The 27295-nt window shown below is 49.6% G+C and overlaps 1 protein-coding gene across 4 annotated transcripts in view; it reads right to left on the bottom strand.

Annotated features, from left to right (window-relative positions):
- LOC115530771 (myosin phosphatase Rho interacting protein) overlaps nt 1-26062 on the bottom strand; it is a 52326-nt gene extending 26264 nt beyond the window's left edge. The window contains exons 1-8 of one of the 4 annotated variants that reach the window (XM_030339503.1): nt 24862-26062; nt 21862-21939; nt 20553-20618; nt 7585-7736; nt 5756-5840; nt 3984-4037; nt 2729-2981; nt 1559-1718 (exon numbers count right to left, since the gene is read on the bottom strand). In XM_030339503.1, coding sequence (XP_030195363.1) covers nt 1559-1718; nt 2729-2981; nt 3984-4037; nt 5756-5840; nt 7585-7736; nt 20553-20618; nt 21862-21939; nt 24862-24981 — 968 coding nt within the window. In that variant the 5' untranslated portion in view covers nt 24982-26062. The remainder of the gene's footprint in view (nt 1-1558; nt 1719-2728; nt 2982-3983; nt 4038-5755; nt 5841-7584; nt 7737-20552; nt 20619-21861; nt 21940-24861) is intronic. The other 3 variants (XM_030339501.1, XM_030339502.1, XM_030339504.1) reach the window with 3 other exon arrangements.
- Nucleotides 26063-27295: the final 1233 nt, after the last annotated feature.

The raw sequence follows: 27295 nt of genomic DNA, 5'->3' as shown, positions 1-27295 counted from the left end.
TCAATGTTTATTCATTGATTCTTATGCAGTGGCCACGTATTGGTAAAATAGCCACAAAGTATATTTCGTCATTTTGCTGCGTGATCCATCTGCTGCGACACAACTGAGCCCACGCACCTCTGAACGAGCAGGGGGGGGCAATGGTTTTAAAAATGGCGGGCTGTAATCAGGTTCTTGCTTATAAAAGCGGAGCAAAAGTGCGGTTTCGGGCCGGGTTCGGACAGAAATTTGACGGGCTTGAACTTTAACAGGCTCAACCTTTCAGGCCCGCTCTTATTGATATTTGTAAGTGCTTCTCAACCTATGGGGTGAGAACACATTAGGGATCACCTGATGGCGGATGGTGTCGCTCGCGGGAGATTTCTGACCTTTGAGCTAAGGCTGTTGGGTGATACATTTTGACCAGAGGGGTCTTTAACAGTGGGGGGCATCGAGGGGGTCTAATTGTGTGGGCGGTCCGTGTGTGGGTGTGTGTGTGTGTGATGAGATCCCAGAGCAGAGGTGAAATGACAAGCAGCAGGAGTCAGTGGCGTCGGTGGAGGGGAGGAGCCAGGGGCCACAAGGGGCCGCCGGACCCAGGGGCCCTTGGGAGAGGAGCTGCAGAAGCTCCTTGGTGAGGCCCCTGGAAGAGAGCAGAAGCAGAAGAGAAAAGTAGAAGAAGGCAGAAACTGGTGGGAGATGCAGAAGACGTCCGAGCTCCCCGGCCCCCTGACGTCTCCAGCAGGGGGGGCTAGACGCCGGAGGCCGAGGAGCTGAGACTGAAACCTAAAGACCAGCTTTGGGAATCCATTTTGTTTTAAATGTCTGGAGTAAAAGACGGATTCAAATGTGTCACTTCTGAACCACTGTATCATATGTTACCCAAAGAAATGTTTTTCAAATTCCCTTGAGATACTTTTCACTCTGTGTAGTTGTTTTTTAGACTAGGTGGTGCAGCGGTTACTCCAGTGTTGATTGCATGTGTAGATAAAGGTTCTCAGCCTCCCCTCTGTGTTACTTGGTCAAACACTCTTCTTTCCAACAGTGTGGGGAGCACGTGTAGCTGGTGTTACACACCCTGACGTTACACACCCAACCCGTAGGGAACAGCTGCTCTAGACGCTACAGCAGCGCCTCCCTAAAGCCATCGCGCGCCGCCGGCCGGACGTCTCACCTGCGCTCCTCGCCAAACAGCCGCGCCACCTCCTCGCGCCCGGGGCTCCGGGTCCGCGCCCGCAGCTCCTGCCGCTTGCGCTCCGAGCGGAACGCCTCGCGGTAGTTCAGCCGCCGCGCGCGAGGGACGTCCGATAGCGCCGCGTACTCCCGGCCAGCCCGGCCCCCGCCTCCTCCACCTTCTCCTCCACCTCCTCCTCCACCTCCTCCTCCACCTTCTCCTCCACCTCCTCGCCCCTCCACACCGGGGCCGGGGGGCCCCGTGCTGCTGGGCTCAGAGTCCAGGGAGCTCTGGGAGGAGCTGACGGTGGAGTAGCTGGGGGAGAGCAGGGGTCCCGGAGGGGGAAGGTGCTCTGGGGAGGGGGTGGCGGGAGGGGGGTCCGACGGGGACGGAGAGGGGGCGTACCTGTGGTTGGAGGACCCCGGGGGGACGGGGGCGGCGGAGAGGGGCAGGTGCTGGGGGGGGTGCTGCAGGGAGTCGAAGGGCTCGTACTTGGTCTTCTCCAGGGAGAAGTAGCCGCTCTCCACGCGAGGCTTACGGCCGCCGCCCGCCACCACCGCGCCGTCTGCGACCACCAGGGGGCGAGGAGGAAGAGGTTGTTAAAGGGCCCTGTTCCAGCACCAGGGCACGGGAAGGGGCTGACTGAAGGTTTCATAGACGTCACGACAAAGGGACCTCAGCAGCGAGGGGTTTGTGGGTGTGTGGAGCTCTGCCCGCGCTGTGTAGACAAGAGGGGGTTAGGCTTCTCGGAACACCTGGAGTACAACGCCACGGTGTGTGTGGATGTGTGGAGCTCGTTTTTGGAACGCTATTGATTTTGAGGACGGTGTGCTTCGGCTTCCGAAGGATGTGGAGAAAAAAAGGGTCAGAGCGGGTGAGGGCAGACTGAGGGTGAGGCTTCTCAGTGTAACGCCACGGTGCTTTCATATACAACGTCGCTCACTATATCGCCCATACACGGTGTATGATACACCACGTCGGTACTAAAGAAGCATCACAAAGTTGCCGTGGGGCGCAACACCTCATTCATCCTATGGCCCAAAATCTTCAGCCCAATTCCGGCTGAAAAAGTGGCTTCACCGGCCCTTTACCTTAACTTAACTCAACTCATCGACATTCAGCTCTTGGGTTTCATGACCTCTTGAAATCTAAAGCTGTCACCACGCGCTGAGCCTTCATGGTGGGCGGGGCCAGCCCTGCTCATGTATACTTATGGATTTGAACGTTTCTCCACCAGGACGCTGCACACAACGCTCCAACCATTTTAACTTTGACCCTGGGCTGATGCTGACCTCTTGAAGCGCGTCCAACAGATTACAGCGTTCTACGGATCAACGGATTCTAAACCCCCACCGCTCTCTTCCTTTCTCAACCTGAATACATGTTTTATGAGTGTTGGCTGGTACTCCACTAAACTCTACCCCTTAACATCTCAGAGACCATAAGTAGTCACTAGCGAGTCCCCGTCTAAATCGGCCATGTTTGACAACAGTGTGAGCAGCATGCCAGTTGAAACGTTGTACCGAGCCCTTAACGACATGCCACTGAGGACACGGCCCCCCCCCGCCGGCTCACCGTCCTGGGTGGCGGGGGCGCCGCTGCGGTCCTGGGGCTGGTCCAGCTGGCTGATGCAGGACGAGCTGCGGCTGTAGGGGATAGAGGCCGGGGCCCGGGACCAGCGGGCGGGGGCCTCGTCCTGCCACAGGCTGGCCCGGGTGGCCGGGACCCGCTCGGCGCCCGCAATGCTGCTGCCGCCGCCCCCCGGTCCCCAGCAGAGACCCCCGCTGTTGCCCACGCTGGTGACCGCCACCTTGGCCGGGCCAGGCTCCTGTAGGGGGGAGGAGGAGGGTGAGGAGGAGGGTGAGGAGGAGGGTGAGGAGGAGGGTGAGGGGGGGGGGTGACGGTGTAAGAGGTGAGAGGAGGTGACCAGAGGACCGCCCCCACCAGAGAGAGCGACAGAGCGAGACAGGGTCGACGACAGTGACAAGGTTTTCCTTTTTATTACATGGTTTGTATGCCGTGGCAATACGAACGGGTTTGTCAGGCCAGTACATTTTAATAAAGGAGACAAGGAGACACAGAACGCGACAGGGTGAGAGAGAGAAAGATAAGAGAATGAAAGGACAACTCGACAAAAGAACAAAGAGCTCTTTGAGGGTAGACATACCTGAATTACACACACACACACACACACACACACACACCAACACGTGCACACATTCAACACATAGACTAATTAGCTCTCTGCCATCCCACATCTGCTAACACAACAGCTCCAAGGCATAGGAGAGAGGGGGAGAAAGAGACACACACACACACACACACACACACACACACACACACACACACACACACACACACACACACACACACACACACACACACACACACACACACACACACACACACACACACACACACAGGGGGGCAGGAAGCCACTCAGAAAGACAGACAAAGAGAGGCAGGAAGGCAGACAGACAGACATGGAGAGAACCAGAAAGACACACAGACAGAGGGTGAGTAAGACAGAGAGACCCAGAGACCCAGACAGAGAGAGAACCAGACAGATAATCAAAGACAGACAGACAGACAGACAGACAGACAGACAGACGGAGCGAGATACAGACAGACAGAGGGACAGAGTGAGATACAGACAGACAGACGGACCATCAGAGCCAGGGAGAGAGAGGAGAACACAGGTCGAGAACACCCCTTCACCAGGATTGATTGGGATCAGAATCAGGATAAGATAAGGATTAAGATGGGGATTAAGATGTGGGATTCAACCATCACAGCACAGGGGGAGAACGAGTTTAGAGCCACAACTCACAGCGTGCCCGTTCAACTCTTCAGTGGAAAAGTGACCGTTTGGAGTTATGGTGTCCTGCCAATAATAAGACACCTTATTGGTTAAACTGACCAATAATAGTTCAAACAAGATACAACTTATTTCCCTCTGTTATGAGAACTCTCATCGGGGTGGAATGTTTGACCGCAGATACTGCAGGTGGTTTCTGAATGCCTTAGATAGCGCCAAAACAAACCCACTGGTCATAACATGGACGGGAAGGAAGTTACAGGCCCCAATAAAAGAAATAAAAGAAAAGCATTCAACCACCAGGTGGGGCTGTGGCTGGATTTGACTGTTTAGTTGTTCTTTATAACTCAGACGACTGTAATTATTACAAGTGCTGTCATTAATGGGACTCTCAGTCTTATTCCTGTCCTGGTCGTTCTGCAGTGAACCCATCATTCCCTGTGTGACATTAATTAAGTGCATCGTTACGTCTCTATCCACTCTAGTATCAACGTGTGAAGCAGAGCAGAGTGTTCTGTGTGTTGTTTGCCCTCTGAGGAGAGGAAAGTGAAGGGCCTGTTCCTCGACATGCGCTGGGATTGCTTCAGCCAGACCCTCCCAGAAGGTAAACACGTGAACCACCCCACCCCGCACCTCTGCCAGGTACGGAGAACCATGGACGCCTCCTCGTCAGGGCCGTGGACGTCACCACCCGAGTGACCGTAGAACCCCCCCTCCCCCTGCTCTGAGGGTCTATCTGTAGGGGGGCATTGCTGTGCTGAGGTTGAGGGTCCGACAGGGGGTCCAAAGGATTATGTGAGAGGGTCCGAAAGATTTTAATTTTGCTTTGTTATACCGAACAAAGATGTTAACGTCGGAGGTAAAGTATTGCTGATCAATAGAGCTGCGAGTAGAAACGGAAGCATGTCTCTGCTTGTTCCATTTTAAACATCTAGCCTTAGTATTAAAGGTCTCTATTGCTTAACTTTTCATCATTAAAACATACAAACCAATTCATTCCTATTCTTATAATGAGGCTAAATGATAACTGGATCATCAGTTGTTAGTGACATGGTAGAAAAAGGGCTCAGCCAATCACCTGGAGAAAGAAGGGGCTAGGCTAAAACAGCATCACCTGGAGAGGACATGGAAGGTCCGCTGTATGACCTGGTGAGTGGGGGTCAGGCTATGACCTGGAGAAAGAAAGGAGGGTCCTGTGTATGACCTGGGGAGTGGGGGTCAGGCTATGACCTGGAGAAAGAGAGGAGGGTCCTGTGTATGACCTGGTGAGTGGGGGTCAGGCTATGACCTGGAGAAGGAGAGGAGGGTCCTGTGTATGACCTGGGGAGTGGGGGTCAGGCTATGACCTGGAGAAAGAGAGGAGGGTCCTGTGTATGACCTGGGGAGTGGGGGTCAGGCTATGACCTGGAGAAAGAGAGGAGGGTCCTGTGTATGACCTGGTGAGTGGGGGTCAGGCTATGACCTGGAGAAGGAGAGGAGGGTCCTGTGTATGACCTGGGGAGTGGGGGTCAGGCTATGACCTGGAGAAAGAGAGGAGGGTCCGGTATAGGACCTGGGGAGTGGGGGTCAGGCTATCACCTGGAGAAGGAGAGGAGGGTCCTGTGTATGACCTGGGGAGTGGGGGTCAGGCTATGACCTGGAGAAAGAGAGGAGGGTCCTGTGTATGACCTGGGGAGTGGGGGTCAGGCTATGACCTGGAGAAAGAGAGGAGGGTCCTGTGTATGACCTGGTGAGTGGGGGTCAGGCTATGACCTGGAGAAGGAGAGGAGGGTCCTGGGTATTACCTGGGGAGTGGGGGGCTCCACCTTGCGCTTCTTCTTCAGGTTGTGTTTGTTGGTTCGGGGGTAGATAGTCAATGCCTCCTGCCACCTGTAGAGACCAGAACACACAGCCCACAACTTCATCACAGAGAGGAAGAGGAGGATGACAGGAGATGCAATAGATCCAGGTTGGACATCCATCTACTCATCGTCCTCACATTGCAGACATAAAATCTGTGGATCTGTCTCCTCAGTTCCTGACCCTTATTGCGTTGCGTTCATAACGTCTCTCTGGAGGGAGAGGCTGACCTGTGAGCTGCTTATCCTTTTAAAAAAGGCAAATGTCTTTTCAAAATTCATCATATTTTTTAATCACAGGCATGTTCTGATATTTTTGCTGCTATTACACGTAAATTTCCCCTTGTAGATTAATATAATACCAGTCTAATCTGATCCAACATAATCCGATCCAAACTCTGCCATGGAGTTAACATGGGAGTGGATTTTAAATTAAAAAAAAATTATGTACACTTGATGAAGTGATCTTATAGTTTTTAAGTCAGTTCATTTTTTAATTATACTGGTTTTGCGGCAGGCCAACTCTTCTTTCAGTATCCTTGTTTTGGAAACCTTGTTTTTGAATATGTATATATTTTAGGCATTCTTATTTTAGAAGGTATAAATGTGTGTGTTTATCAGCCGGTCACTGGGGTTGGAGCGACGTCAGAGTTCAGGGGTTAAGGGTCGGAGTTCAGGGGATAAGGGTCCGATAAGGACCAGGAGAGATGGTGGATTAGCACTCCCTGGTACGACCACCAGGGGGTAGACACCCACATCATTCCACCTCTAGAAGGGTCAGATATGGTTTGTGGGTGCCAATGTGATCCAGAGCATGATATGGGCCATACCCATATCCGTGAAGAAATGTGATATTGTTAAATGAAAAACAAATGATGCCATATAAAAAAAATATATTTAAGTGTGGAATCCTTACCATTCAAGGATACTTTACTGCAATTTAAATAAATAAGTTAAGTTTTTATTCATATTGGATTTTCTAAAAAAATAAAAAGAGAGGGCTCCAAGAGCCTCAAGAAGGATTCACCTTTACAGAAGTCAGGTGCCAAATGTGGGACTTTAATTAATCGGATATTGGATCAATCAAATGAAGAGCAATTTGAATCGGGAAATCGTTTTTTTAATCATTATATTTTAATCCCAGCCCAGGAACCAACATCAAAACAAGCCGTGTTTAAGCAGCATAGCGCTGGATTCAACTTTATGTAGTTTGGAAGTCTGTATTTTTTGGTCAGAGACCTTTTGGGTAATGAACAAATAGTCACGCTCTTAATTACAGCAATGTGACGCGGGTTACTTAAGACTTGATCTCGGTCTGATTGCGTGTCTAGCGGTGTTAACCTGCCCAGGAGACGAGCAGCAGGACTCCTCTACAGCGAGACACCATTTGGTCAGTATTTCTACACATTCTGGGCCAAAAGGCCAAACGACCCAGACAGGGACATCCTTCAAACAGAGGCCAAAGGAAGGCTTAAATGGTCAACGGTAAATGGACTGCGTTTATACAGCACTTTTCTAACCAATGGCCACTCAAAGTGCTTTAAAATATTTCCTATCATTCACCCATTCATGCAAACATTCATTCACCAACGGCGGAGTCAGCCATGCAAGGTAACTGACAGCAAGCCCGTCAGGAGCAGTGAGGGGGAGGCGTCTTGCTCAAGGACACCTCGACACCCAGCGAGGAGGAGCCGGGGATTGAACTAGCAACCTTCAGGTTACCAGTTCTACCTCCTGAGCCAGATGCCACCCCCCATGGGTGGTGGTCTTCTTACCCGTTGATGATCTCTTTACACTCGGCGCGGACGAAGTGGTCCCTCTCTGGGGTTAGGATGGCCAGGGAGTTCTTCTGTCCGGTACGGCCCTCCCCGTCCACCACATCTGAACACTGGTTCATGTTGATGGTTCCCTGGGGCAGGGTGCTGGGCTGGAGGGGCATAATAGGAGGGCTTCAATCAGTCTAGGATCAGGAACACGGACTCATAGCGCCAGGAGGAGCCCAGGGAGAACATATCAACAAACTATCTACACAGGAGAGACAGAACAAGGTGATTACGATGCCAGGATGTCACTTATCAAGTCCGGGTTCGGTTTTAAAACTCTTCCAGAACTGTGTGTGCGTGTTTCATAACTTACACAATGTGGGTGAATTGAATTCCGCTCCTTTTGAATTTCTGTCGTTCTCAACGGGCGCAGACCACAATGAGCAACGAACCTCGGGAAACATCAGCGGCAGATATCTTGGTCGTTTATGAAAATCAAGCCTCAACAGCGCCCCCATTGGCTGCTGCTCTGAAGAGCCAGCTGCTAAACCCGCCCCGTATTAGATCAACGGTTGTGATTGGCCCGAACTGAGTTGGGTTTTCTGGAAATGTCACTGAACGGGAGGGGGGCCAGACGAGCCAGAGCACATGAAACATGAGCTCCCGGATTCGCCTGATCTTCAGGCTGGCGCACCATTGATATGCGAGCCCAAGACATGCTTTCTGCAGGCATACTGCGGTGGTACGGGTCTTACTGTTCTACAAGACCACGCACGGGATTGGACGAGAATAACATTAAAAAGTTGATTTTGGATGTATTACATACTACTCTCTCATCCTATTTAGTATGCTAGCATGCCATTTCGGACACAAGCATATACTCAAACAATTGAATCAAGACTATTGCTGCTGTTGATGCCTCTACCCAAAGCCACTTAAAGCAAACCAAGTCACAGGTAATTAAGACCCAGGTTGGGATAAGGGCATCTTGCTCAGGGATGCCAGGTAGACTGTGGACATTTGGGATCGATGACCCATGACCTTTAAGTTCTGCAGTCAACGCGCGGCCATTGCATCTACAGTTGCAGTTTTGCCGTATCGATGCTAATGACCAGCTGTTGGTCAACAGAGACTCAACATTTATTCTAATAACAGCTTCTTTGGTGTTGTTTTTACTACCGCAGAAGCTGTTATGTATTGGGGGGTTCTCCTCAGTCTTTGCTAGACAACTGCCCCTCACAATGCGTTAGTCAGCACTCTGCCCCCCTGACCCTGCAGAACGGGGTCTATGGGGCAGAGGGGCTCTGGATGTGAGGAACCAGAGACTAGGGAGGGGGCAGCTGGGGTTGACAGAGGAAGGGCCCCGCCAAGGGCCCCAGGACAGCTGGGAGAGACACGTCCGCCTGACATGACGGTGCTCCTGGCACTGACAGACGGGGGGGGATAATCTGCTGAACTGGTGGTCCCACACACGGAGCCAGAGAGAGACGGAGAGAGGACAGAAAGGTTCCAGATGAATACGCATTGTCGAATTGGTCTGGTGATGTCAGGCTACACGTAACATAGACACAGAACATGCAGAGGTCACAGAGAACATGCACAGGGCACACAGAACATCTACAGGACGCTGGAAAACTGAAAGCAGCTTCCGTTTGTTTCCAGCAGACTTGGCCGGAGTGGCCCCTCCGGCCCAACACACACACATACACACACACACACACACCTCTCCGGCCCCTGGACCCCTCTACTAGGGACTATTCTCTGCACAAAGGGGCCCTTTGTGGAGTAGGAACAGTGCAGTCAGCCAGTCAGTCACCGGCTACCAATGAGGTACAGAGAGAACCAAGAGTCACTGGGCTGTTCGGGGACGGGGGGGCGGATGGCGACTGATTCATTGGCTCCTTGTTCTTCTCAGGTGGAGCAGCATCTGTTGTGGGCGTGGCCAGTGAGTGTTGTGGGTGTGGCCACATATACCAGGTGTGTGGCCTTGCGGTTTGCCAGGAGGCATGTCACCTCTTATCAACAGGTGAGGCACGGATGACACACGCGTGACGAACACAGACTCCCCGCAGCGCCTGTGCTCATTGGTCGGTGCTGACATCACGGTTTTGGATTACGCAACCACTTTCTCTGGTTAACGGCCAACGGACACAGTGCCAAGACACACTGGTAAACACTCTCCCTGAGTCTATAAACAGAGGATAGGTCAACGAGAGCAGGACACCCAGAGCTAACCCCTATCTCTCCTTAATGACCCGTCTCTGTATTCACTGTCTAACCCCTACCTGTTTCTAAATGACCTGCCTCTGTACTGTTTAACCCTTACCTCTCCTAATGACCTGTTTAACCCCTTCCTGACCTTAATGATCTGCCTCTGTACTGTTTAACCCCTTCCCTTCCTTAAGGACCCGTCTCTCCACACACACACACACACACACACACACACACACACACACACACACACACACACACACACACACACACACACACACACACACACACACACACACACACACACACACACACACACACACACTCCAGATAAACTGTCTTACATCTTCCTGTATCTTGCCTAACCTGAACTCCTATCTAAAGGGTTATATTTAATCTTGAACCTTGATCTTTGGTATCGTTCTGGGAGCTTCATGACATGAGAGCACTACTCCTCCACCTCCACCACCACCTGTGTGTTGACAGGCGGGGACCACGGGCGTCTGGGGGTGCTGCCAGGTTGACATCAGCGTCCTCCACCCGCTCTGACGGGAAGAGCGGTGCGGAACCAGCTGGCGCTGGCTCGCTCTGACTCATCCTTTGGCCGGCGGTAACGCCAATTAGCCCCCACTTCCTTAGTGACGTGGACAACAAGACGTAAACACACTAGCTCCCCACAACCAACACTGATAGGGATCCTGCTCCACCCACACCCACCCACCCAAAACCGGACACCCACCCAACCACACAGACACCAACCCAACCACACAGACACCAACCAACCAACCACACAGACACCAACCAACCAACCACACAGACACCAACCAACCAACCACACAGACACCAACCAACCAACCACACAGACACCAACCCAACCACACAGACACCAACCCAACCAACCAACCAACCAGCCAACCACAAACACCAATCCACCCACCCGCCCTCCAGAGGAGACCCATACAAACCATCCTCAGAACTGGTTGTAAAGGGCGAGCCACGTGCCCACATGCTTTGCCTGAATAACATTGTAGTAATGAACAATACACAGATACCTAATCAATGTTAATAATCTCACACAGACATGCTAATGATAACGCAGCATTGCCTATTTTAGATATTTGGTCGGGTTTGTTGCCAAAAGAATGTCCAGATTGGTCACATGACCAGCCTACAGTATTCACATATACAGCATATAGTATGCATAGTACACATGTATATCTCTATATATCTATCTATTAGGGCTGGATATTGCCAGGTACCTCACAATTCAATTCAATTCGATTCTTTAGGTCTTGATTCAATATCGATTCGATATTGATGCAATTGCTTCGATATCGATTCAATAAAACGTGCAGCTGACAAAAATACCTAAATATTATTTAGAATTAACCATTTCAAAATGAATTAACGATTTCATTGTACTTTAACTAGAAAAAAGGGAATACACCATTATATAGTATTGTTCCTGAGCTAAACTTGCGGCATAAAAGTAAGAATCATAACATGGACAAATGAAAAGGGCATGCCCATTTAGGCATACTCGCTTCTAGATTACCATGATTGAGCATGCTTTTTTTTTTTTATGGAAGTAATCGATTGATAAAAAAAACCTGAATCGAAATTGAATCGAGAACAAATAAATTGCAGTGCATTGATGAATCAATATTTTTACCCAGCCCTACTATCTATATCGTCAAACACACAATGTGCTGCGGAGGAGTGTTCGGGAACATGCACGTTTCACGTGGGCGAACGGGAGAGGTGAGGAGCGGGAGGCAAGAGAGAGCGAGAGAGATCCAACAGGAGACCAATCACAGTGAGCAGAGGAGGAGGAAGAGGAGGATGATGATCTGAGTGTGTAGGACGATAATGTGTGTGTGTGTGTGTGTGTGTGCGCGTCTGTGTGAGAAAGAGTGTGAGAGTGATTCGTTTGCCCAGACTTGTCCAATCCCTTCTGTCTCCTCGAGCAGAGCTTCCTGTCACTCACTGTACGCCCATTTTCATACTGTCACCATCACCATGGTTACGCCCGCTCAGTCGACACACACTCCAAGTCGGGATTATTTGCCACACATCAGCTTACTTGTTATTTTGTGCACGGTGCGCACAGTACAACATACATTCACCGTTTACAAATACTATTTAGCCATTTTGCAGGTTATTTTAACACAAGGGAGTAGTCCATACCCATGTACCACAGATGGACTGGTCCTCAGGGTTCAAACACTGAGCCTCTCAGGCGCAACCTGACCCCGGGACGACCCTGGCCCACACATTGAGTCTGCAGTACAGAGCATCAGTAAGGGTCGGTTCACGACACCCAGCGGGTCCTCTGAATCAGGGCAAAGCATTTAACATGTCGGCAGTCCCACACACACATGCAGCCCTGCAGTAGAAGGCTAACAGACTGGGCTGGTTCTGGGCCAGCATGGATCAGGCACTGGTCCAGAAGCTGCTCCAATCCTCCGCTCAAGCCAGAGAGAGACAGAGAGACAGAGAGACAGAGAGAGAGAGAGAGAGAGAGAGAGAGAGAGAGAGAGAGAGAGAGAGAGAGAGAGAGAGAGAGAGAGAGAGAGAGAGAGAGAGAGAGAGAGAGAGAGAGACCCAGAGAGAGAGAGAGAGAGAGAGACCCAGAGAGACGACAACAAGAGCCCGGCTGCTGGTGCCATCTGTGGGCCGTCCTGCGCGGTGGGCAGAGAGACAATCTAAAACTGTTCTGAAGGAACATGCGGATAAATAGTGCTTACAGTGTTGTCATTATTATGATGACGAAGGATCATCATCATCATCACTGACTCGGACGTTGGTATCCGGGTCAGCTTGCTTCCAAAGAGGATTTCCCTTGCTTGTTTAGGAGAGAAGGAGAAGGCAAATGGGCAGGTCGGAGATTTGTTTCCTAGCAGTATGAACACATGAACAGGCACGTCTTCAACTCGCTCAGCACCTGGAACCTCCTACCATTTAGTAGCCATCCGATGGACTGCCTTGACAGGTGCGGGCTGGGCTAAGGTTAGGGGGGGGGACCAGCCACCCTCACTGAGGTGCTGCAGCCGAGTAGGACGGTTGTCACGGTAACGCCCCCATTACAGAAAGACTGCTGGGGAGGGCTGACTCCCGATAACCTCCACGCCACAGTCTGACTGCCTCCTTCCCCACCTACTTACTGACTGACTCCCTCCCTCCCTCCTCCCTCCCTCCCGGCTGGTTTTATTGGTTTGAGAAGCCTCGCTCTCCTCCTCTCTCTCTCTGTGTCTCTCTCACCCCCTGGGGCTCGGAGGGTTTGGAAAAGCTGTGAGAGAAGATTTTATAGTTGGGGGGGTGATTTATAGACAAGACAGAAAGAGAGAGACAGAGAAAGAGTGAAAGCTGGAAAGAGAGAGTGGTGAGTCAAAGTGAATTATCTGAAAAAAAGAAATGAGTTGAGTCTGGTTTGCACACACACACACACACACACACACACACACACACACACACACACACACACACACACACACACACACACACACACACACACACACACACAAAGCTGGAAGATCGTACAAAGAAAACTAAACGAAGGAACTGAAAGACTGAAGGTAAAAAAAGACTTCAAAAGCGACTGAAAGAAGTTCAACTTGAATATATTCTAATGTATTCCACTGGCTGAGGAACAGCAGGGATGTGCCTCTCCTCTGGGTTTATAAGGACACATTCCGGCGCTGCACTGGGACAACCAGGGGGCGTTCTGGTGCAGCAGGACCACCACCCGGGTCCTGATCCTCCAGGCCCACCAGCAGCCCAGCCAACCCCAGCAGAACACAGGGGGTTTCATGTTGGCTGGCTGGCTAGCAGTGCTCTCAGAACGGGCCTTTCCACGGGCGTCCCGGTGTTTGGGGGGGGGGGGGGGGGGTTCTCTCTGTGTCCACCTGGGTTTCCTCCCTCACCGTTAAACATGCAAGATAACACTCTGCCGAATAACTTACATAGCGTGTTGGTCCACACACACACACACACACACACACACACACACACACACACACACACACACACACACAGAGAGGATATTTTACACTCTGTTGAAGGTTTCTGGGTTCCAATCCCAATGACCCCGGGTGTACCTGTAGGCATCCTGAAGAAAGAAGCCTTCCAAACCTACCGGCTGTTTAAAGCCCTGGAGCCTGAGATCCATCACAGTCAAGGCTGCCATATCCTCTAAACTAAAATCAGAAATGGCCGGTTTGCGTCTGAGCCTTGCATTTGGCCAACCTGGTCTCAGCGCCCAGTGAAGGAGACGGTCTCACCGCCTGGTGAAGGAGTCGGTCTCACCGCCCGGTGAAGGAGCCGTACCCCAGAGTGGCAGTGACTATGCTGTACCCCAGTGTGGCAGTGGCTACACCGTACCCCAGAGTCTCCGTGTTGGACAGCAACTGGACGGCCAACTTTAACACACAGATTTGATAGAGTTTGATAGCGCAAGTTGGTCGGTAACAAAGGTCTCCCAGGCCCTTCCAGTCAATAAAAACAATTGTTTTATGGTATCCAGGTTCGCACTTTATCCAATCAGGATAGAGAACTCCTGAGGGGAGTCCTCTCTACACGTATACCAGGCAGCAGCATGATCTCAGGACTCCTGCATTCCAGGAACAGCTCACACAACCAAACACGGCAAGAGGGGGAAAGAAAACAGCTGAGGGAAAGAGCCGGGAGATAAAGAGAAGGAGTCATGCTGGAGTCATGTGATGACGGAGGGGCTTGTGCAGAAATGGAGAACTTATTAAAAATGATTCTGAACAATACACGTTCGAACAGTGGGCAGGGTGTTTGGGGAGAGGTTAGTATAATTTAGTTTAGTGTGGGCAGGGTGAATGGGGAGAGGTTAGTTTAGTTTAGTTTAGTGTGGGCAGGGTGTTTGGGGAGAGGTTAGTATAGTTTAGTTTATTGTGAGAGGGTGAATGGGGAGAGGTTAGTTTAGTTTAGTGTGGCCAGGGTGTATGTGGAGAGGTTAGAATGGTTTAGTTTAGTTTAGTGTAGTGGAGGCAGGCTGAATGGGGGGAGGTTAGTATAGTTTAGTTTAGTTTGGGCAGGGTGAATGGGGAGAGGTTAGTATAGTTTAGTTTATTGTGGGAGGGTGAATGGGGAGAGGTTAGTATAGTTTAGTTTAGTGTGGGCAGGGTGAATGGGGAGAGGTTAGTATAGTTTAGTTTAGTGTGGGCAGGGTGAATGGGGAGAGGTTAGTATGGTTTAGTTTAGTGTGGGCAGGGTGAATGGGGAGAGGTTAGTATGGTTTAGTTTAGTGTGGGCAGGGTGAATGGGGAAAGGTTAGTATGGTTTACTTGAGGCCAGTCAAGGGTGGTGGAGCATGTTTGCTTTGACTCTAGCGATGAAAGCAGCAACACAGAGCCGGTTCGGAGCTGATAAGAACTTCATCTGAACGAGGGAGAGAGAGAGAACAAGAGACGGAGTGAGAGGGAGGCTGTGAAAGAGGGAGAGAGAGAACGAGAGGGAGCAAGAGAGAGAGAGATTAGGAGATAAGCCAGTGCCGACCAACAGGTCTGAAGTTAATAGATAGCGTGGTCTTGCTGTACAATCCAGCAGAACATGCCATGTAGCACATTGGAACATAGGGAATATCGGGAGCATTGGAACATAGAGATGGTTAGCACATTGGAATATAAAGAATGTTGGAACGTGTGGAATATTAGAACATTGCCTTCAGGTTTACCAGGCAGAAGCACCATGAAGAACTCAGGCAGTTCCCAGAGTCCAGAACCTGCTCTGAGAACCCACTTAGAACGTGGAGAAAAATAGAGACTACGACGTAGAGAGAAGACATGCGACAGCTTCGTAGACGAATCAAAGCCCCAAATCCCCTCTGAACACCCTGGTCTTCGCTACGTTTCTATCAACAGACCATCTTGCTGCCGGGGGTGTGTTTGTTGACCGAGTGTGGGTTCAGTCAGGGGGTGGGTATGGTTGGATCCGGGGGGAGACCGAGTGTGTGGGAGTCCTCTGGTAACCCCAACCCTCCCACCCCAGTACCAACTGATCTGGTGGAATGTAAACAGCCCAGGATTACAGAAGGGGTCAGTGTTCATCACCGCACAAAGCCCTAAAGGACCATGGGAATGACTGGCCATGCTCGCCTTCCCCTAACGCTCCTCACCCGACCCCACTCTCTACCCTAACCCTCCTTACCCTACCCCAGTGCCCCAGCCTCGCTCTCTACCCTAACCCTAACCCTCCTTATCCCAGTACCCTAGCCCCACTCTCTACCCTAACCCTCCTTACCCTACCACAGCCCCACTCTCTACCCAACCCTCCTTACCCTAACCTCATCCTAACCCAAGCAATCTATACCTCCCACTCTTTCTCCCTATTACCTACTAAGAATAGTCTGCCACAGCAAGACCCTAACCCTTACCCTGCCCCTTAACCCTAAGCTAACTCCAACCATACCACATCCACAGACTGATACCATACTTCGACCAGCAGCCCCTTAACAAATACTGTACATTTCTTAGATCTAGGCTTAAAACCTGATCCCACTAGTTGACCATGTCTTAAACAAGAGGCTGCCACACACACACACACACACACACACACACACACACACACACACACACACACACACACACACACACACACACACACACACACACACACACACACACACACACACACACACACACACACTGAGTAGAGATCAGCCTCCACCACCACAGCACCCCTCCCTCCCCCCTCCCTCCCCCCTCCTCCTCCCCCCTCCTCCTCCCTCCCCCCTCCTCCTCCTCCCTCCTCCTCCCTCCGCTCGGCAGTAAAGCCAGAACACTCTGCTCTGCATTCCCACGCAGAGGCAGGACAAAAGGCCCTTCGCTATCTGGTAAAAATAGCCTCAATCTGCTGCTTCAGAGGGGCTGCGAGGGGGCCGCGTTCACAGCCAGGGCCCTGCTTCACACACCGTGTTTGTATTCACTCTGCTAGCATTCACTGGGATAGCATTCACTGGGATTGTTGCGTAAGTGCTTATTTAGCTAGCAATGACTAGTGCTAGTGCTCACTGTACTAGTTCTACTCACTATGCTAGTGGGCATTACTGTGCATCTGCTAGTATCTCTAGCACTCACTGTGCATATTATGTTAGCACTCACTGTGTGTTTTAGTGTGTTGTTAATTATGTCCACACTCGCCGTGATGTGTGGTAGTAACAGTTGTGCAAGATATCACAAGACGAGTGACGTTAGGGCTCCATCACTGTGCACACACACACACACACACACACACACACACACACACACACACACACACACACACACACACACACACACACACACACACACACACACACACACACACACACACACACACACACACACACACACACGACAGGAGTCTCTTACAAGTAGGTGCTCCACCAGCCAGCGATGTGGTGTTAATGTGTGTGAGTAGGTGGCATGTGTGCGCAAGTGTTTAGGGATGTGTGGGCATATCTTTCTCTGTGTGAAGAGTTGTGTGTGATATGGACCTAGGTATAGTTAGGAATGTGTGGGTGCAATGTTGTGCATGAGTCTGTGTCTCATGTATTTGAAAATGAAGAAATTTCAAACAGAAAGTGAATATCTGTGGTGAAAGCAGATGATGGGTAGAGATGGTACAAGACGGAGACTTGGCACAAACACCAGGTAAGGTCCATTAGGGCCTATGGTCTGCATGAACTACTGTTCATTTTTGGGTCTTTAAGCAGATGCTTTTAGCCAAAGCGACCTGCATCGTTCATTTTAGATACATATGAGTAAGAAGCAGCTAGGGGAGTCCTACTCATGAACATCATCACCGGCGTGTTAGGGAGTCTGCTGTTCAGGGTTAGACTACACGCTGGGAGTGTGTGTGAAGGGCCATGAGCAGACTGGGCCGGCCCCCCCCACCACGCACACGCACACACACACACACACGCGCCTTCTGAGGACAACAATCTGCTTAGTTTGAGAGGACATGGAGGACCCTTTGCCAAAACAACCTCTCTCGATGTACTCTGCCATCTAATTGTATCTTAATGTTCTCAAAGTAAGACATCTGTATCTCTCTTCTTACCAAACTGTTTCCCACCAACTCCTCCTCAAATGCAATTGGACATAGGACATGGAGTACTGTTTGGATTTGAGGACAGCGAGAAACACACAGAGACAGAGTGCTGTGTGGATCTGCTGTAGAACCAACAAGACAACAGCGTTCAACCTTGGCTCAGCACTCAGCTTCAGGAACATTCTGTAACATTCTACCCATGTTGAATAGCAAGAGAGAAGCAGAGGCGTACAGCCAGGAGAGGGAAACAGGGAGACAGAGACAGGTCTTTACAAAAGAGGGAGGACATTTCCATGTCACATGTTGCCCACACCATGATTAGAAAAAATAAGAAAAAAAGAAAAAGATGGAAAAGAAAAACATGTTGCCATGGAAACCTGGGGTTGTGGTTAGATGCACTCAGGGAGAAAGATCTAGATTCTAGACTGTGATGCTTCCAGAGCATGCCATGGGTGATCAATATGTTAACTGATGGATTAGTAGGAACATAGAATGGTTATAATTATCCAACCACCTTCGAGGTGGAAGAATCGTTCAAGAACGTTCAGACGGTTCCGATATCCCAGACTCTGATTCTATCAAGATGTTTTCAAATAAATGAATTATAATATTCCATCATATCTTTTGTTTTTTTATCAAATTAACAATCATGTTACATCATCAAGGCCCAAACACAGCAAGGGCCCAACCTAGCATGCCACCATATTTTCAACAGGGACGTACATTAGCTTCCTGTAATAACCCAGAGTTGGTGGGGGGGGTCAGGTTGTTTCTCTCTACAGATCCACCTGGCCTCGGTCCCGTTGAAACCCTGATGACCCACCAGCCCCTGGGGAGGCAGGCCCAGTCCCTGACCAATAATGAACCAATAACAGCGCCACCAAGGCGGACGGATACTCAGCGCTGCCCCAAACCCTGGATATGGGGGCGGCCTCACAGCCCAAACGGCCCAGTCTTTGGACTCTGCCAGACCCATGGGTGGTGGACGCTACACGCTGAGAAACCTCCCCTCGATCACCCAGACGGTGTCAATGCAGCGTAAAGCATGGTCATCTGACCACATTAACATTGTGTTGTTCAGAAAGCACACAGCAAGGTGAAACCACTGTCTTTCTGCGCGCGTGCGTGTGCGTGTGCGTGTGTGTGCATGGCTTGCAAAAGACCACCAGCACTATCAGCTGTTCCCTACAGCATTAAGGTGGTGTTGTCATGGTGATGCCTGTGAAAGACCACCAGCAGCAGGACTATCAGCTGTTCTCTACAGCATTAAGGTGGTGTTGTCATGGTGATGCCTGTGAAAGCGAGTCAAATGATTGCAAATCTGCATTCAAATAAAGAGAGAAGAGAAGGAGCATTTGCTGTCATTGGCTAACTGGTTACAGCTGTTTGCTCTAAGCCGTCTTTATTGAGATATGTAAAACACATGAGTGAGTGAGTGAGAACCACAAGAGCGATCTTTGGCCCGCATCACTTCTGTTTTTAGCAACACTTGAGATCTCAATCTTAAAACCCCCCGTTTGATGATGTATACAAAGGCGATGGAGAGATGAGAGACCTGATGCAGAGGGGAGATAGAGCTCCACCCCCTTCCTCATTGTGGTATCTTTATCTAGTCCTACTCTCTGTAATTACCCCCCCCCCCCCCATACTTCCACCCCCTCTCTCCGCCCTCATCAGGGTGAGACTTGAGCCAGTGATAGCACCAGGGAACGTCTCATGCGTGTTGAGAGATGCTTCCGGCCACAACCACAGCTGACACTACTAGTACTGCTACAACCAAGCTGGTACTAGTAGAACCAGTATACTAGTATACCTAACCCTTTACACAGTGGACCACTACCGACGTCAATAGTACATTTTCACTTCCCCTCCAAAAACACCACATACTGCAGCACCGCCACGGTAATAGAACGCTCATACCTCAAACACACGCCTACATAGAAACACCCTCCTACACACGCTGAACACAAAGCAAGCCTTCCACTTCGACCTCCGCCCGCTCCTCCGTTAGATAACACCGCTGCTCCGGATCCACGCGCCCACGCGCCCACACACACACACACACACACACACACACACACACACACACACACACACACACACACACACACACACACACACACACACACACACACACACACACACACACACACAAAGAAGAAGAAAGTCCACCCCAGAGGAACCCACACACGTGGAGCCAGCCCCGGGAGGACAGCACCCGTCTGTCCTGTTCCCCAGACTCCGGGGACGGACGTTTCGGCTTGTGCTAACAGGCTAGCATGCTAATGAACACACACACAAAGTGCAAACAACCCTCAACGGCGACCGCGGCGCGGCCTCCAACACAGCTAGCCGGCCGGCCTAGCGGTCTGTGACCACGGGACACTGTGGTTTGTTGACAGTGCTCAAACACGAGCACGCACACACACCTGATGTCATGGAGGAGGGGTGATTACATGAGCGTGTGTCGACCTGAGGAATGCCAGACTGTACACAGCGCTCAGGAGGAACAGAGGCGCTTGCAGCCGGCTCCACACCTTCAGACCCAGAGGGCGTTCACCAGGAACCACATCAACGCTCGGCACACACCAGCACCGCCACAGCTGGCGCACACCGGGCGAACTCGTGGGAAATGGTTTACACTGGTTGGCACTGGTGTGAACGAGGTTGAACTGGGTGTAAACTGGTGTGAAAACTGTTGGGTTACTCACCATCTCGTCCAGGGCGTATCGGAGAAGGCCGTGCTCGTACAAGACGAAGAAGCGCCGCTGCCATTTCTGCGTCACAACAGAGAGAGACTTTAGGAAAGCTGTTATACTCTCACATGAAGAGTTATCAGACATTATCACAACGCACACACACACACACACACCATGTTATCCCTACTCAGAGTTGAATGCTCCAGCAGTCGCAATCACTCCCCCCCCTCCCCCTCTCCCCCCCTTCCTCCCTCCCCACATCCCAGGGTCATATGGAAGCCATCAGCGGTCCATTGGGAACAGGAACCTTCCCACACCCCCTCAACCCCAGACTAACTACTTCCCTCCTCCCTGCCCCACCAGGGGAGCTAAGAGGGAGGCCCCCAGAGACCCCCCTCCAACACTGGGCTGCACAGCGCCTGAGAACGAGCTGTTTTCCTTGGACTGAGTACAGGAAATGCCCCCTCTCATCCCACCGCAGTTACAGCACCGCCCGTCACCCGGTCTGCTGGTAGGCCGTGTTCGACGTGCTCGAGGCTAACAAGCAGAGCTAAATCCTAGCGGCTACGCTAATGATCAGCGCTAACCTTAAATCAGCGGCTATGCTCACCACTCGCGTCGTATAAACGGGCCACACATGCGTCAGCCGGTCGTTTGAATTTTTTAATTGATGGGTTGGTTTTTGCCATGCAGAATAACATCAATAGACGTCAATTGCTAATCCCCCTGTTGTATCAACCAACCCTCGGGCAAGAACACAAGTTACCCAGTAGTCTTCCTTGTGTTGCTTCGTAGCCCACTGTGTAGATGCTAGGAGCGTCAACAGAAGCATGCATTAAAGCGCCACTGAACACTAATTATATTCCACCCAACAACACCCATCTTCAGAATGTTGGCCGGAGTTAGCCAACATGAATTCTTACAAAAAAACAGCAACCACCCCCCAGGGGTCAGGCCCTCTGGTCCTGAGGCTGGGGTATGGTGGTATTTATTGGGATAAGTTTGCAGGCCCCTTCAGAGAGCTCAGAGTGAGGCCTGGCGTACTGTGTGGCCAACGCCGCCGTTTGAACTGGCAATAATTAACCAGTGTGATTGACACGAGTAACCCCCATTACCCTAACCGTACAGGAGGGAGAGAAACGTTGGGATTGACCGACCCCAAGACTAATCATCAAACCCTGAGATTAAACACCAGCCCCTAAACATTGTTACCCCCACAGGAAACCGTTCGAGAGCAGCAACAGTTTCAGTAGCCGGCGGACTACTGTAGCCAGTAGTGTGCGTGTCCTGGGAGGACGTGAGAACTCAGCAGCATACTCACCCGGGACCGGTGGAGAGGGTTGTCGAAGTTGGTTCCCTCCGGAGCAAGGAGCAGCCATCCCCCATAGGTGGGCTTTGCCTGGGGGGGGGGGCAGTAGGTGATAGGGTTAGGGTAAGCCTCCTTTAGAGGCTGTTTACATGCTGGACAACTCCAGCACAGATTTATTATTTCAAAATGGTCCATTTATTTTAGTTTTATATCCTGTACAGTTAACTAACTATGGGCAATTTATATAGGACCAGTACACGTTAGATGTTCTACGTTAAGGAGCAGGTAGGGGTGAGGGCATCCAGTGCCAGGTGGACAGCAGGGTTCAAACAAACAACCTTTTGGCTAGGAGTCAAACACCCGAACCACTAGACTATCCTGTCCAGAAGAACACCAGCGATGTGATGAGGTGATGCTGCTTGACCAAGGCCAACGATATGCTTTTGTATGAAAACAAGCGCTCAACACATTCATGTTTGGTGTGTAACCTGAGATCAAATCAAATGAAACCGTTTCAGACGGCTCTAACAGATGATAATGAACCATGAAGGCTTTTGAGATGGAAGCCTTAGAAAGTTATACCGACCTATTGAATGGAGAAGAAACGAGATGTATGCTGTTCTATTAGTACAAATAAAATGTATCCTTCACAACACCGAGGCTCAGCTAGAAGGGAGACAACACAGGAAGAAGGCATGCTGCACCGACAGTCAGAAAGCTTCAGGCTGACGGACAGAAGGCTGTGTGTGGCTGTGTGTGGCTGTGTGTGTGTGTGTGTGTGTGTGTGTGTGTGTGTGTGTGTGTGTGTGTGTGTGTGTGTGTGTGTGTGTGTGTGTGTGTGTGTGTGTGTGTCTCTCTGTGTGTCTGCCTCATATTTGGTCGGCAGGTGGACGGGCAGAGGGTTGATGAAGAACAAGATGCCAGCCAGGGTTCAGAACTCATCAAGGGCCCGTTTCCAAAGCTCTCACTAATCCAAACCTCCACCAGCGGGCTGTGGTTGTAGCGCTGCGGCCCATTGGTCAAGGCAGCACTAGAGGAACCTAGTCTGTTCGAGCTCCACAAATCCAAGCGTCAACACGCTAAACACCTTAACGAACCAAACCGTGTCGCTAATTCCTTTAAGCCTGCGATTGAGCCGTTAGTTAGAGCAGTGCTGGGAGAGGCTAGCTGACCTTGTGGTGCCCCCCCTCCCCCTCCCCCAGCCCCACATCACAGATTCACGGCTAATCAAACAAACTCAGTGAAACTAACAACACAACACTCTCAAGGTCAAAAAGCCACAAAGACGCTGTCATAGCTATCAAGTTAACTTATACTGCGTGACAATAAGAACCCAAAATCATGATATGACGCTACACAACACTATTTAGCAATATGACTAACGAATAATATGAATATAATTATGACAGTAGGGCTGCACGATAATAGGATCGTCATTATTTTGCCTGAATTTCTAAGTGTTGTTATTCGATGGGTTTAACAAATAGTAGATTCAGTTAATATTCTGTGACGCAGAATAATAATGATGTAATGTACGTTGCGTTTTCTTGATATTTCCATTCTAGCTTCTGGGTATTCAAAATTAGCTAATTGTAGCGGTCATAATCTCCATTTCAATTAATATGCAATTAATTAATATGCACCCTACATTACAGGATACATATCATGATACGAGAGCATACAACTCTATGTTGTGATGACAGCCTATAACCCCATATCACTATTTATGACCATCATGGTATGACAGTATACAACCTAAATGTGCTATGTGTTCAAAAATCATCCCATACCATAATATGATGTATACCTCTATGAGATATCAGGATTTATGCATGTGGAACTCACATACATCGCCAATGGTGTAGGCTCCCTTGTGTCCATTGGCTACTCTTGAAATGTTGAGAAACTACATAATAAACTACATGAATCAGGGAGCCATAACATATGACTACATTTCTTGTAGATTTAGAAGTTCATTTGTTCCCATTAAGAAGAAGGGACAGCCAGCATAATATAGGCCCACAACTGTACAAACATTGCATTTAGATAGTTATTTTCCACTATATTCATGGAAGTGGAAACTATATGAGGGAGGCGAGGGAGAAGGGAGGTTTGAGAGATTAGCAGAGGAAATACAACTCTCTCTCCCTTCCCCTCTCTCTCTCGCTCTGTCTCCCCCGGGAGGCCTGAGAGAAGCCCTCCTGAGTGGCGTTCCTGAAGCGCTGGAACTAGGTCAGCTTTTACCCTCGGCTGGCTAAAGGCTGTCATTCAGGCCTGCGTGTTGTTGGCCGCCCCGTTACTGTCCCACCGCAGGAAGAATGTCTGCGGGGGGGGTGCTGTCCCAGGGACACCACTAGCTTTATGGAGGCTCCAAAGTTTCCGCCGTAGGTAGAATCACCCAGAGTAGTGGGCATGCTTTTATTCATCCTACTCATTCTAGTCAACCTTTCCTGTAACTAGATATGAAGTTAGTAACTATGAAACACGAGGTGGTTCTTTCTGTATCATAAATACCAGAAGCCTATAAACAGATCTGTTGTCAGTAACCCATTATGTCATAATAATAATAATAATAGTAATGATAATAATTAGTCATGCATTGAGTCAGGTCCAATAAATCCAACGCACTTCTGCTTTACAGTTAATAACAGAGGGACTGAATCAAAACTGAATCTAATTGTAGTCCTGAACTGCTGACAGTTTGGGTCCAAAAGGTCATTATGAGGGTATTATTATTAGTAGTAGTAGTATCATCATAATCATGATCATCCATGAAATGAACGTAAAGACATATTTCCCGGATGACAGGATAGTTATTTATATGAACCACAGACCAGAGGTATGTAAACACAATTAGGACTCCGTCCAATTAATGATCCCCGTCCAATTAATTACCCCGCCCTCCGAGTCAACATCTGACCTCATAAGCGAATAATGATCATGAGTTGTGATTATGAGTGGCATTTGGCACAGTATCGTTATTTCAAAATTGCTCATAGGTCAATGATTTACCTGGTTCAGATCCTCGTCGTTCAACAAATGCGATTCTCGGGGTTTAAAGCAGTTCTGGCATTTGCTTTTGTTGAAGATGTTGGCTTGAAACTTCCGACATGTGCCGTCTTTAGATGACATGATGGACGTGGAGTAGACACTTTGGGCCACAACACAACAACAAAACAAAGTCTAAGAGTACCTAAAAAACCGCGGAATGCTGCGATGCAATAATTACGCAACTTTGTGAATCGGAGTAATCTTTGGAGGGTTGAAGTGTGGCGACATCCAGGCCTCCATGGAGAGGACCTCCACGGTCCAGGTGGTCCTACCGACCCTTAGTCCCTGTCCAACGGCGGGACCTGCCTGCTCACTGAGAGAGAGCCCAACTTTGGGAACCGAGAAAACACAACGTCTGTAAAGCGGAGGACGTCTTCCGAGGCGGACGCGACAAGTCGTGCAGCCCTTCACCGCTTGGGCGTCGGGGGATTCCTCCTCCGGGGAGATGTGGACCTCACAGGGGACCCTGTGTCGGCCTCTTGATGTGGTCCCGCAGCGGTCCCGTCAGCTCCATCGGTCGGATCAGGGCTCCACGTTACCGCCCGTCTCTCGGCACCACTACGCACTGGTGTCGTGAAGTCCTCTCCTTCCTGACGGGAGTTCACGACTCGCAGCGCCACGCTCCGACGTCCCAATCCCCGCTGCGCGCTGGATCATGTCGCGGGCTTCATGGCCTCTCAGTTCCGTCCCGTTTCGCAGTAGTATGGCTGTTCTGTTCTCAGAGGGGGGGGTTAGGGGTATTTTCGTAGAGATCCCAGCCTCGGACAGATAGGCAGCGGAATGACGAGGCGGGGCTACAGGAGAAGCAGGATGATCGGCAGCGAATTCGACCAACAAGAGAGGAGGGTCCTCCTCCTCCTGGGAAGAGCATGTTGTGACGCGTCCTGCAGACGGCCTTCTTTAATAGGTCCATGCCTGCGACCCCCCGGTGCGTCTCGGGTGGGTGGGCGGTGGGTAGGCCTTTATGTCAACGCCATGACAACAACAACTTCCGGCAAGGTGTTATTTTTTTCTTCACCAACGTCATTATATTAGTAAAATGGCTGTTTATCTTATTTTACAAGAGACAAACAAAATCTTGAGTTTACATTGGTAATAAGTCAGATTATGATTGAAAATTCTGTTTTGCTATCTATTGCCAACAGCGCATTAAATCATTCCCTATTTCCTATCACCCTGTAAATATATGAAACAGGCTTAACCTACTCACTGCGTTATGTCCAGGCAGAGTAGGCTAGACCTACTATACAACAGGCATAGTAGACAATTCCGACTACTACAGTATGCCTGCTGCTACAACAGGCATAGTAGACTAGGCCTACTACTACGACAACAGGCATACTGCACTACCACTGCCATCCTTGGGCGAGGCCTTAACTGGATCAGAACCATGATAAAGACCAAGATCCATCCTCTCTCATCCTCTCTCATCAGTGGGTGGTTCAATGTAGACAAGCCTGCTATATATTGAATACTGTATATGTTTCATAAGATGGCCATGGCATTTTTTTTAATTTCAAATAAAACGTAGGTTTTAAACCTTGATATGCCTAAGAATAACGGTGCTCGGTTATGAATATCATAGGCCTACTTATTACTGAATATACATTACTCTTGGGGATGTTAAAAATACAATTATGCATGTAGATTATTTTTTTTACACGGCAACACTACATGCTTTTGAACCACCCTGAGACTCTAACAATAAGAGTCAATGATAGTGGGAGTTATTTCTGGAACAGCCCTGTTTGTTTCCAATACATCAGTTCATTTTCTGAGGGCTGTCCTGACCTTTGACCTCTGAGCCCTGCAGGCTCGTGCAGTCCCGCGGCTTCTCTTGACACGGAGCCAAGGCGCCATCTGCTGGTCAGAATCAGCACAGAACAACGACCCCACAGCATGGTGTGTATTAGCCTTGTATATAATGTAGCGTCACTGCTCAGTGAAAAGATGGAAGTGTCGAAAGGAGGTCTTAAATAATTTATAAGCCAGACCGTCTATCCCATTTGGTCGAAACTACCACTTCTGTGTGTCTGCTGCTGACACCGGGTCACTGTGACTACCCACATGAAAATGTTTTATAGTTTACTATAGTAAATAAACTATAGTATACCCTATATATACTATAGTAAACTATTGTAGTGTTTTTTAACCTTACTATAGTAGTTTTACTACAGTAAACTATAGTATACTACAGAAAATTCTATAGTTTACTATAGTAAATAAACTACAGTACACCCTATATATACTATAGTAAATATTGTAGTGTTTTTGAACTTTACTATAGTAGGCCTAGTTTAACTACAGTAAACTATAGTATACTACAGAACATTCTATAGTTTACTATAGTAAATAAACTACAGTAGTATATTATAGTTAACTGTAATCTATACTG

This window comes from Gadus morhua, chromosome 18 (assembly GCF_902167405.1).
Source record: "Gadus morhua chromosome 18, gadMor3.0, whole genome shotgun sequence".
In the NCBI taxonomy this organism is placed as follows: Eukaryota; Metazoa; Chordata; class Actinopteri; order Gadiformes; family Gadidae; genus Gadus; species Gadus morhua.
Note: the sequence above shows the minus strand (reverse complement) of the source record. Positions and strands in the feature narration are given on the sequence as shown.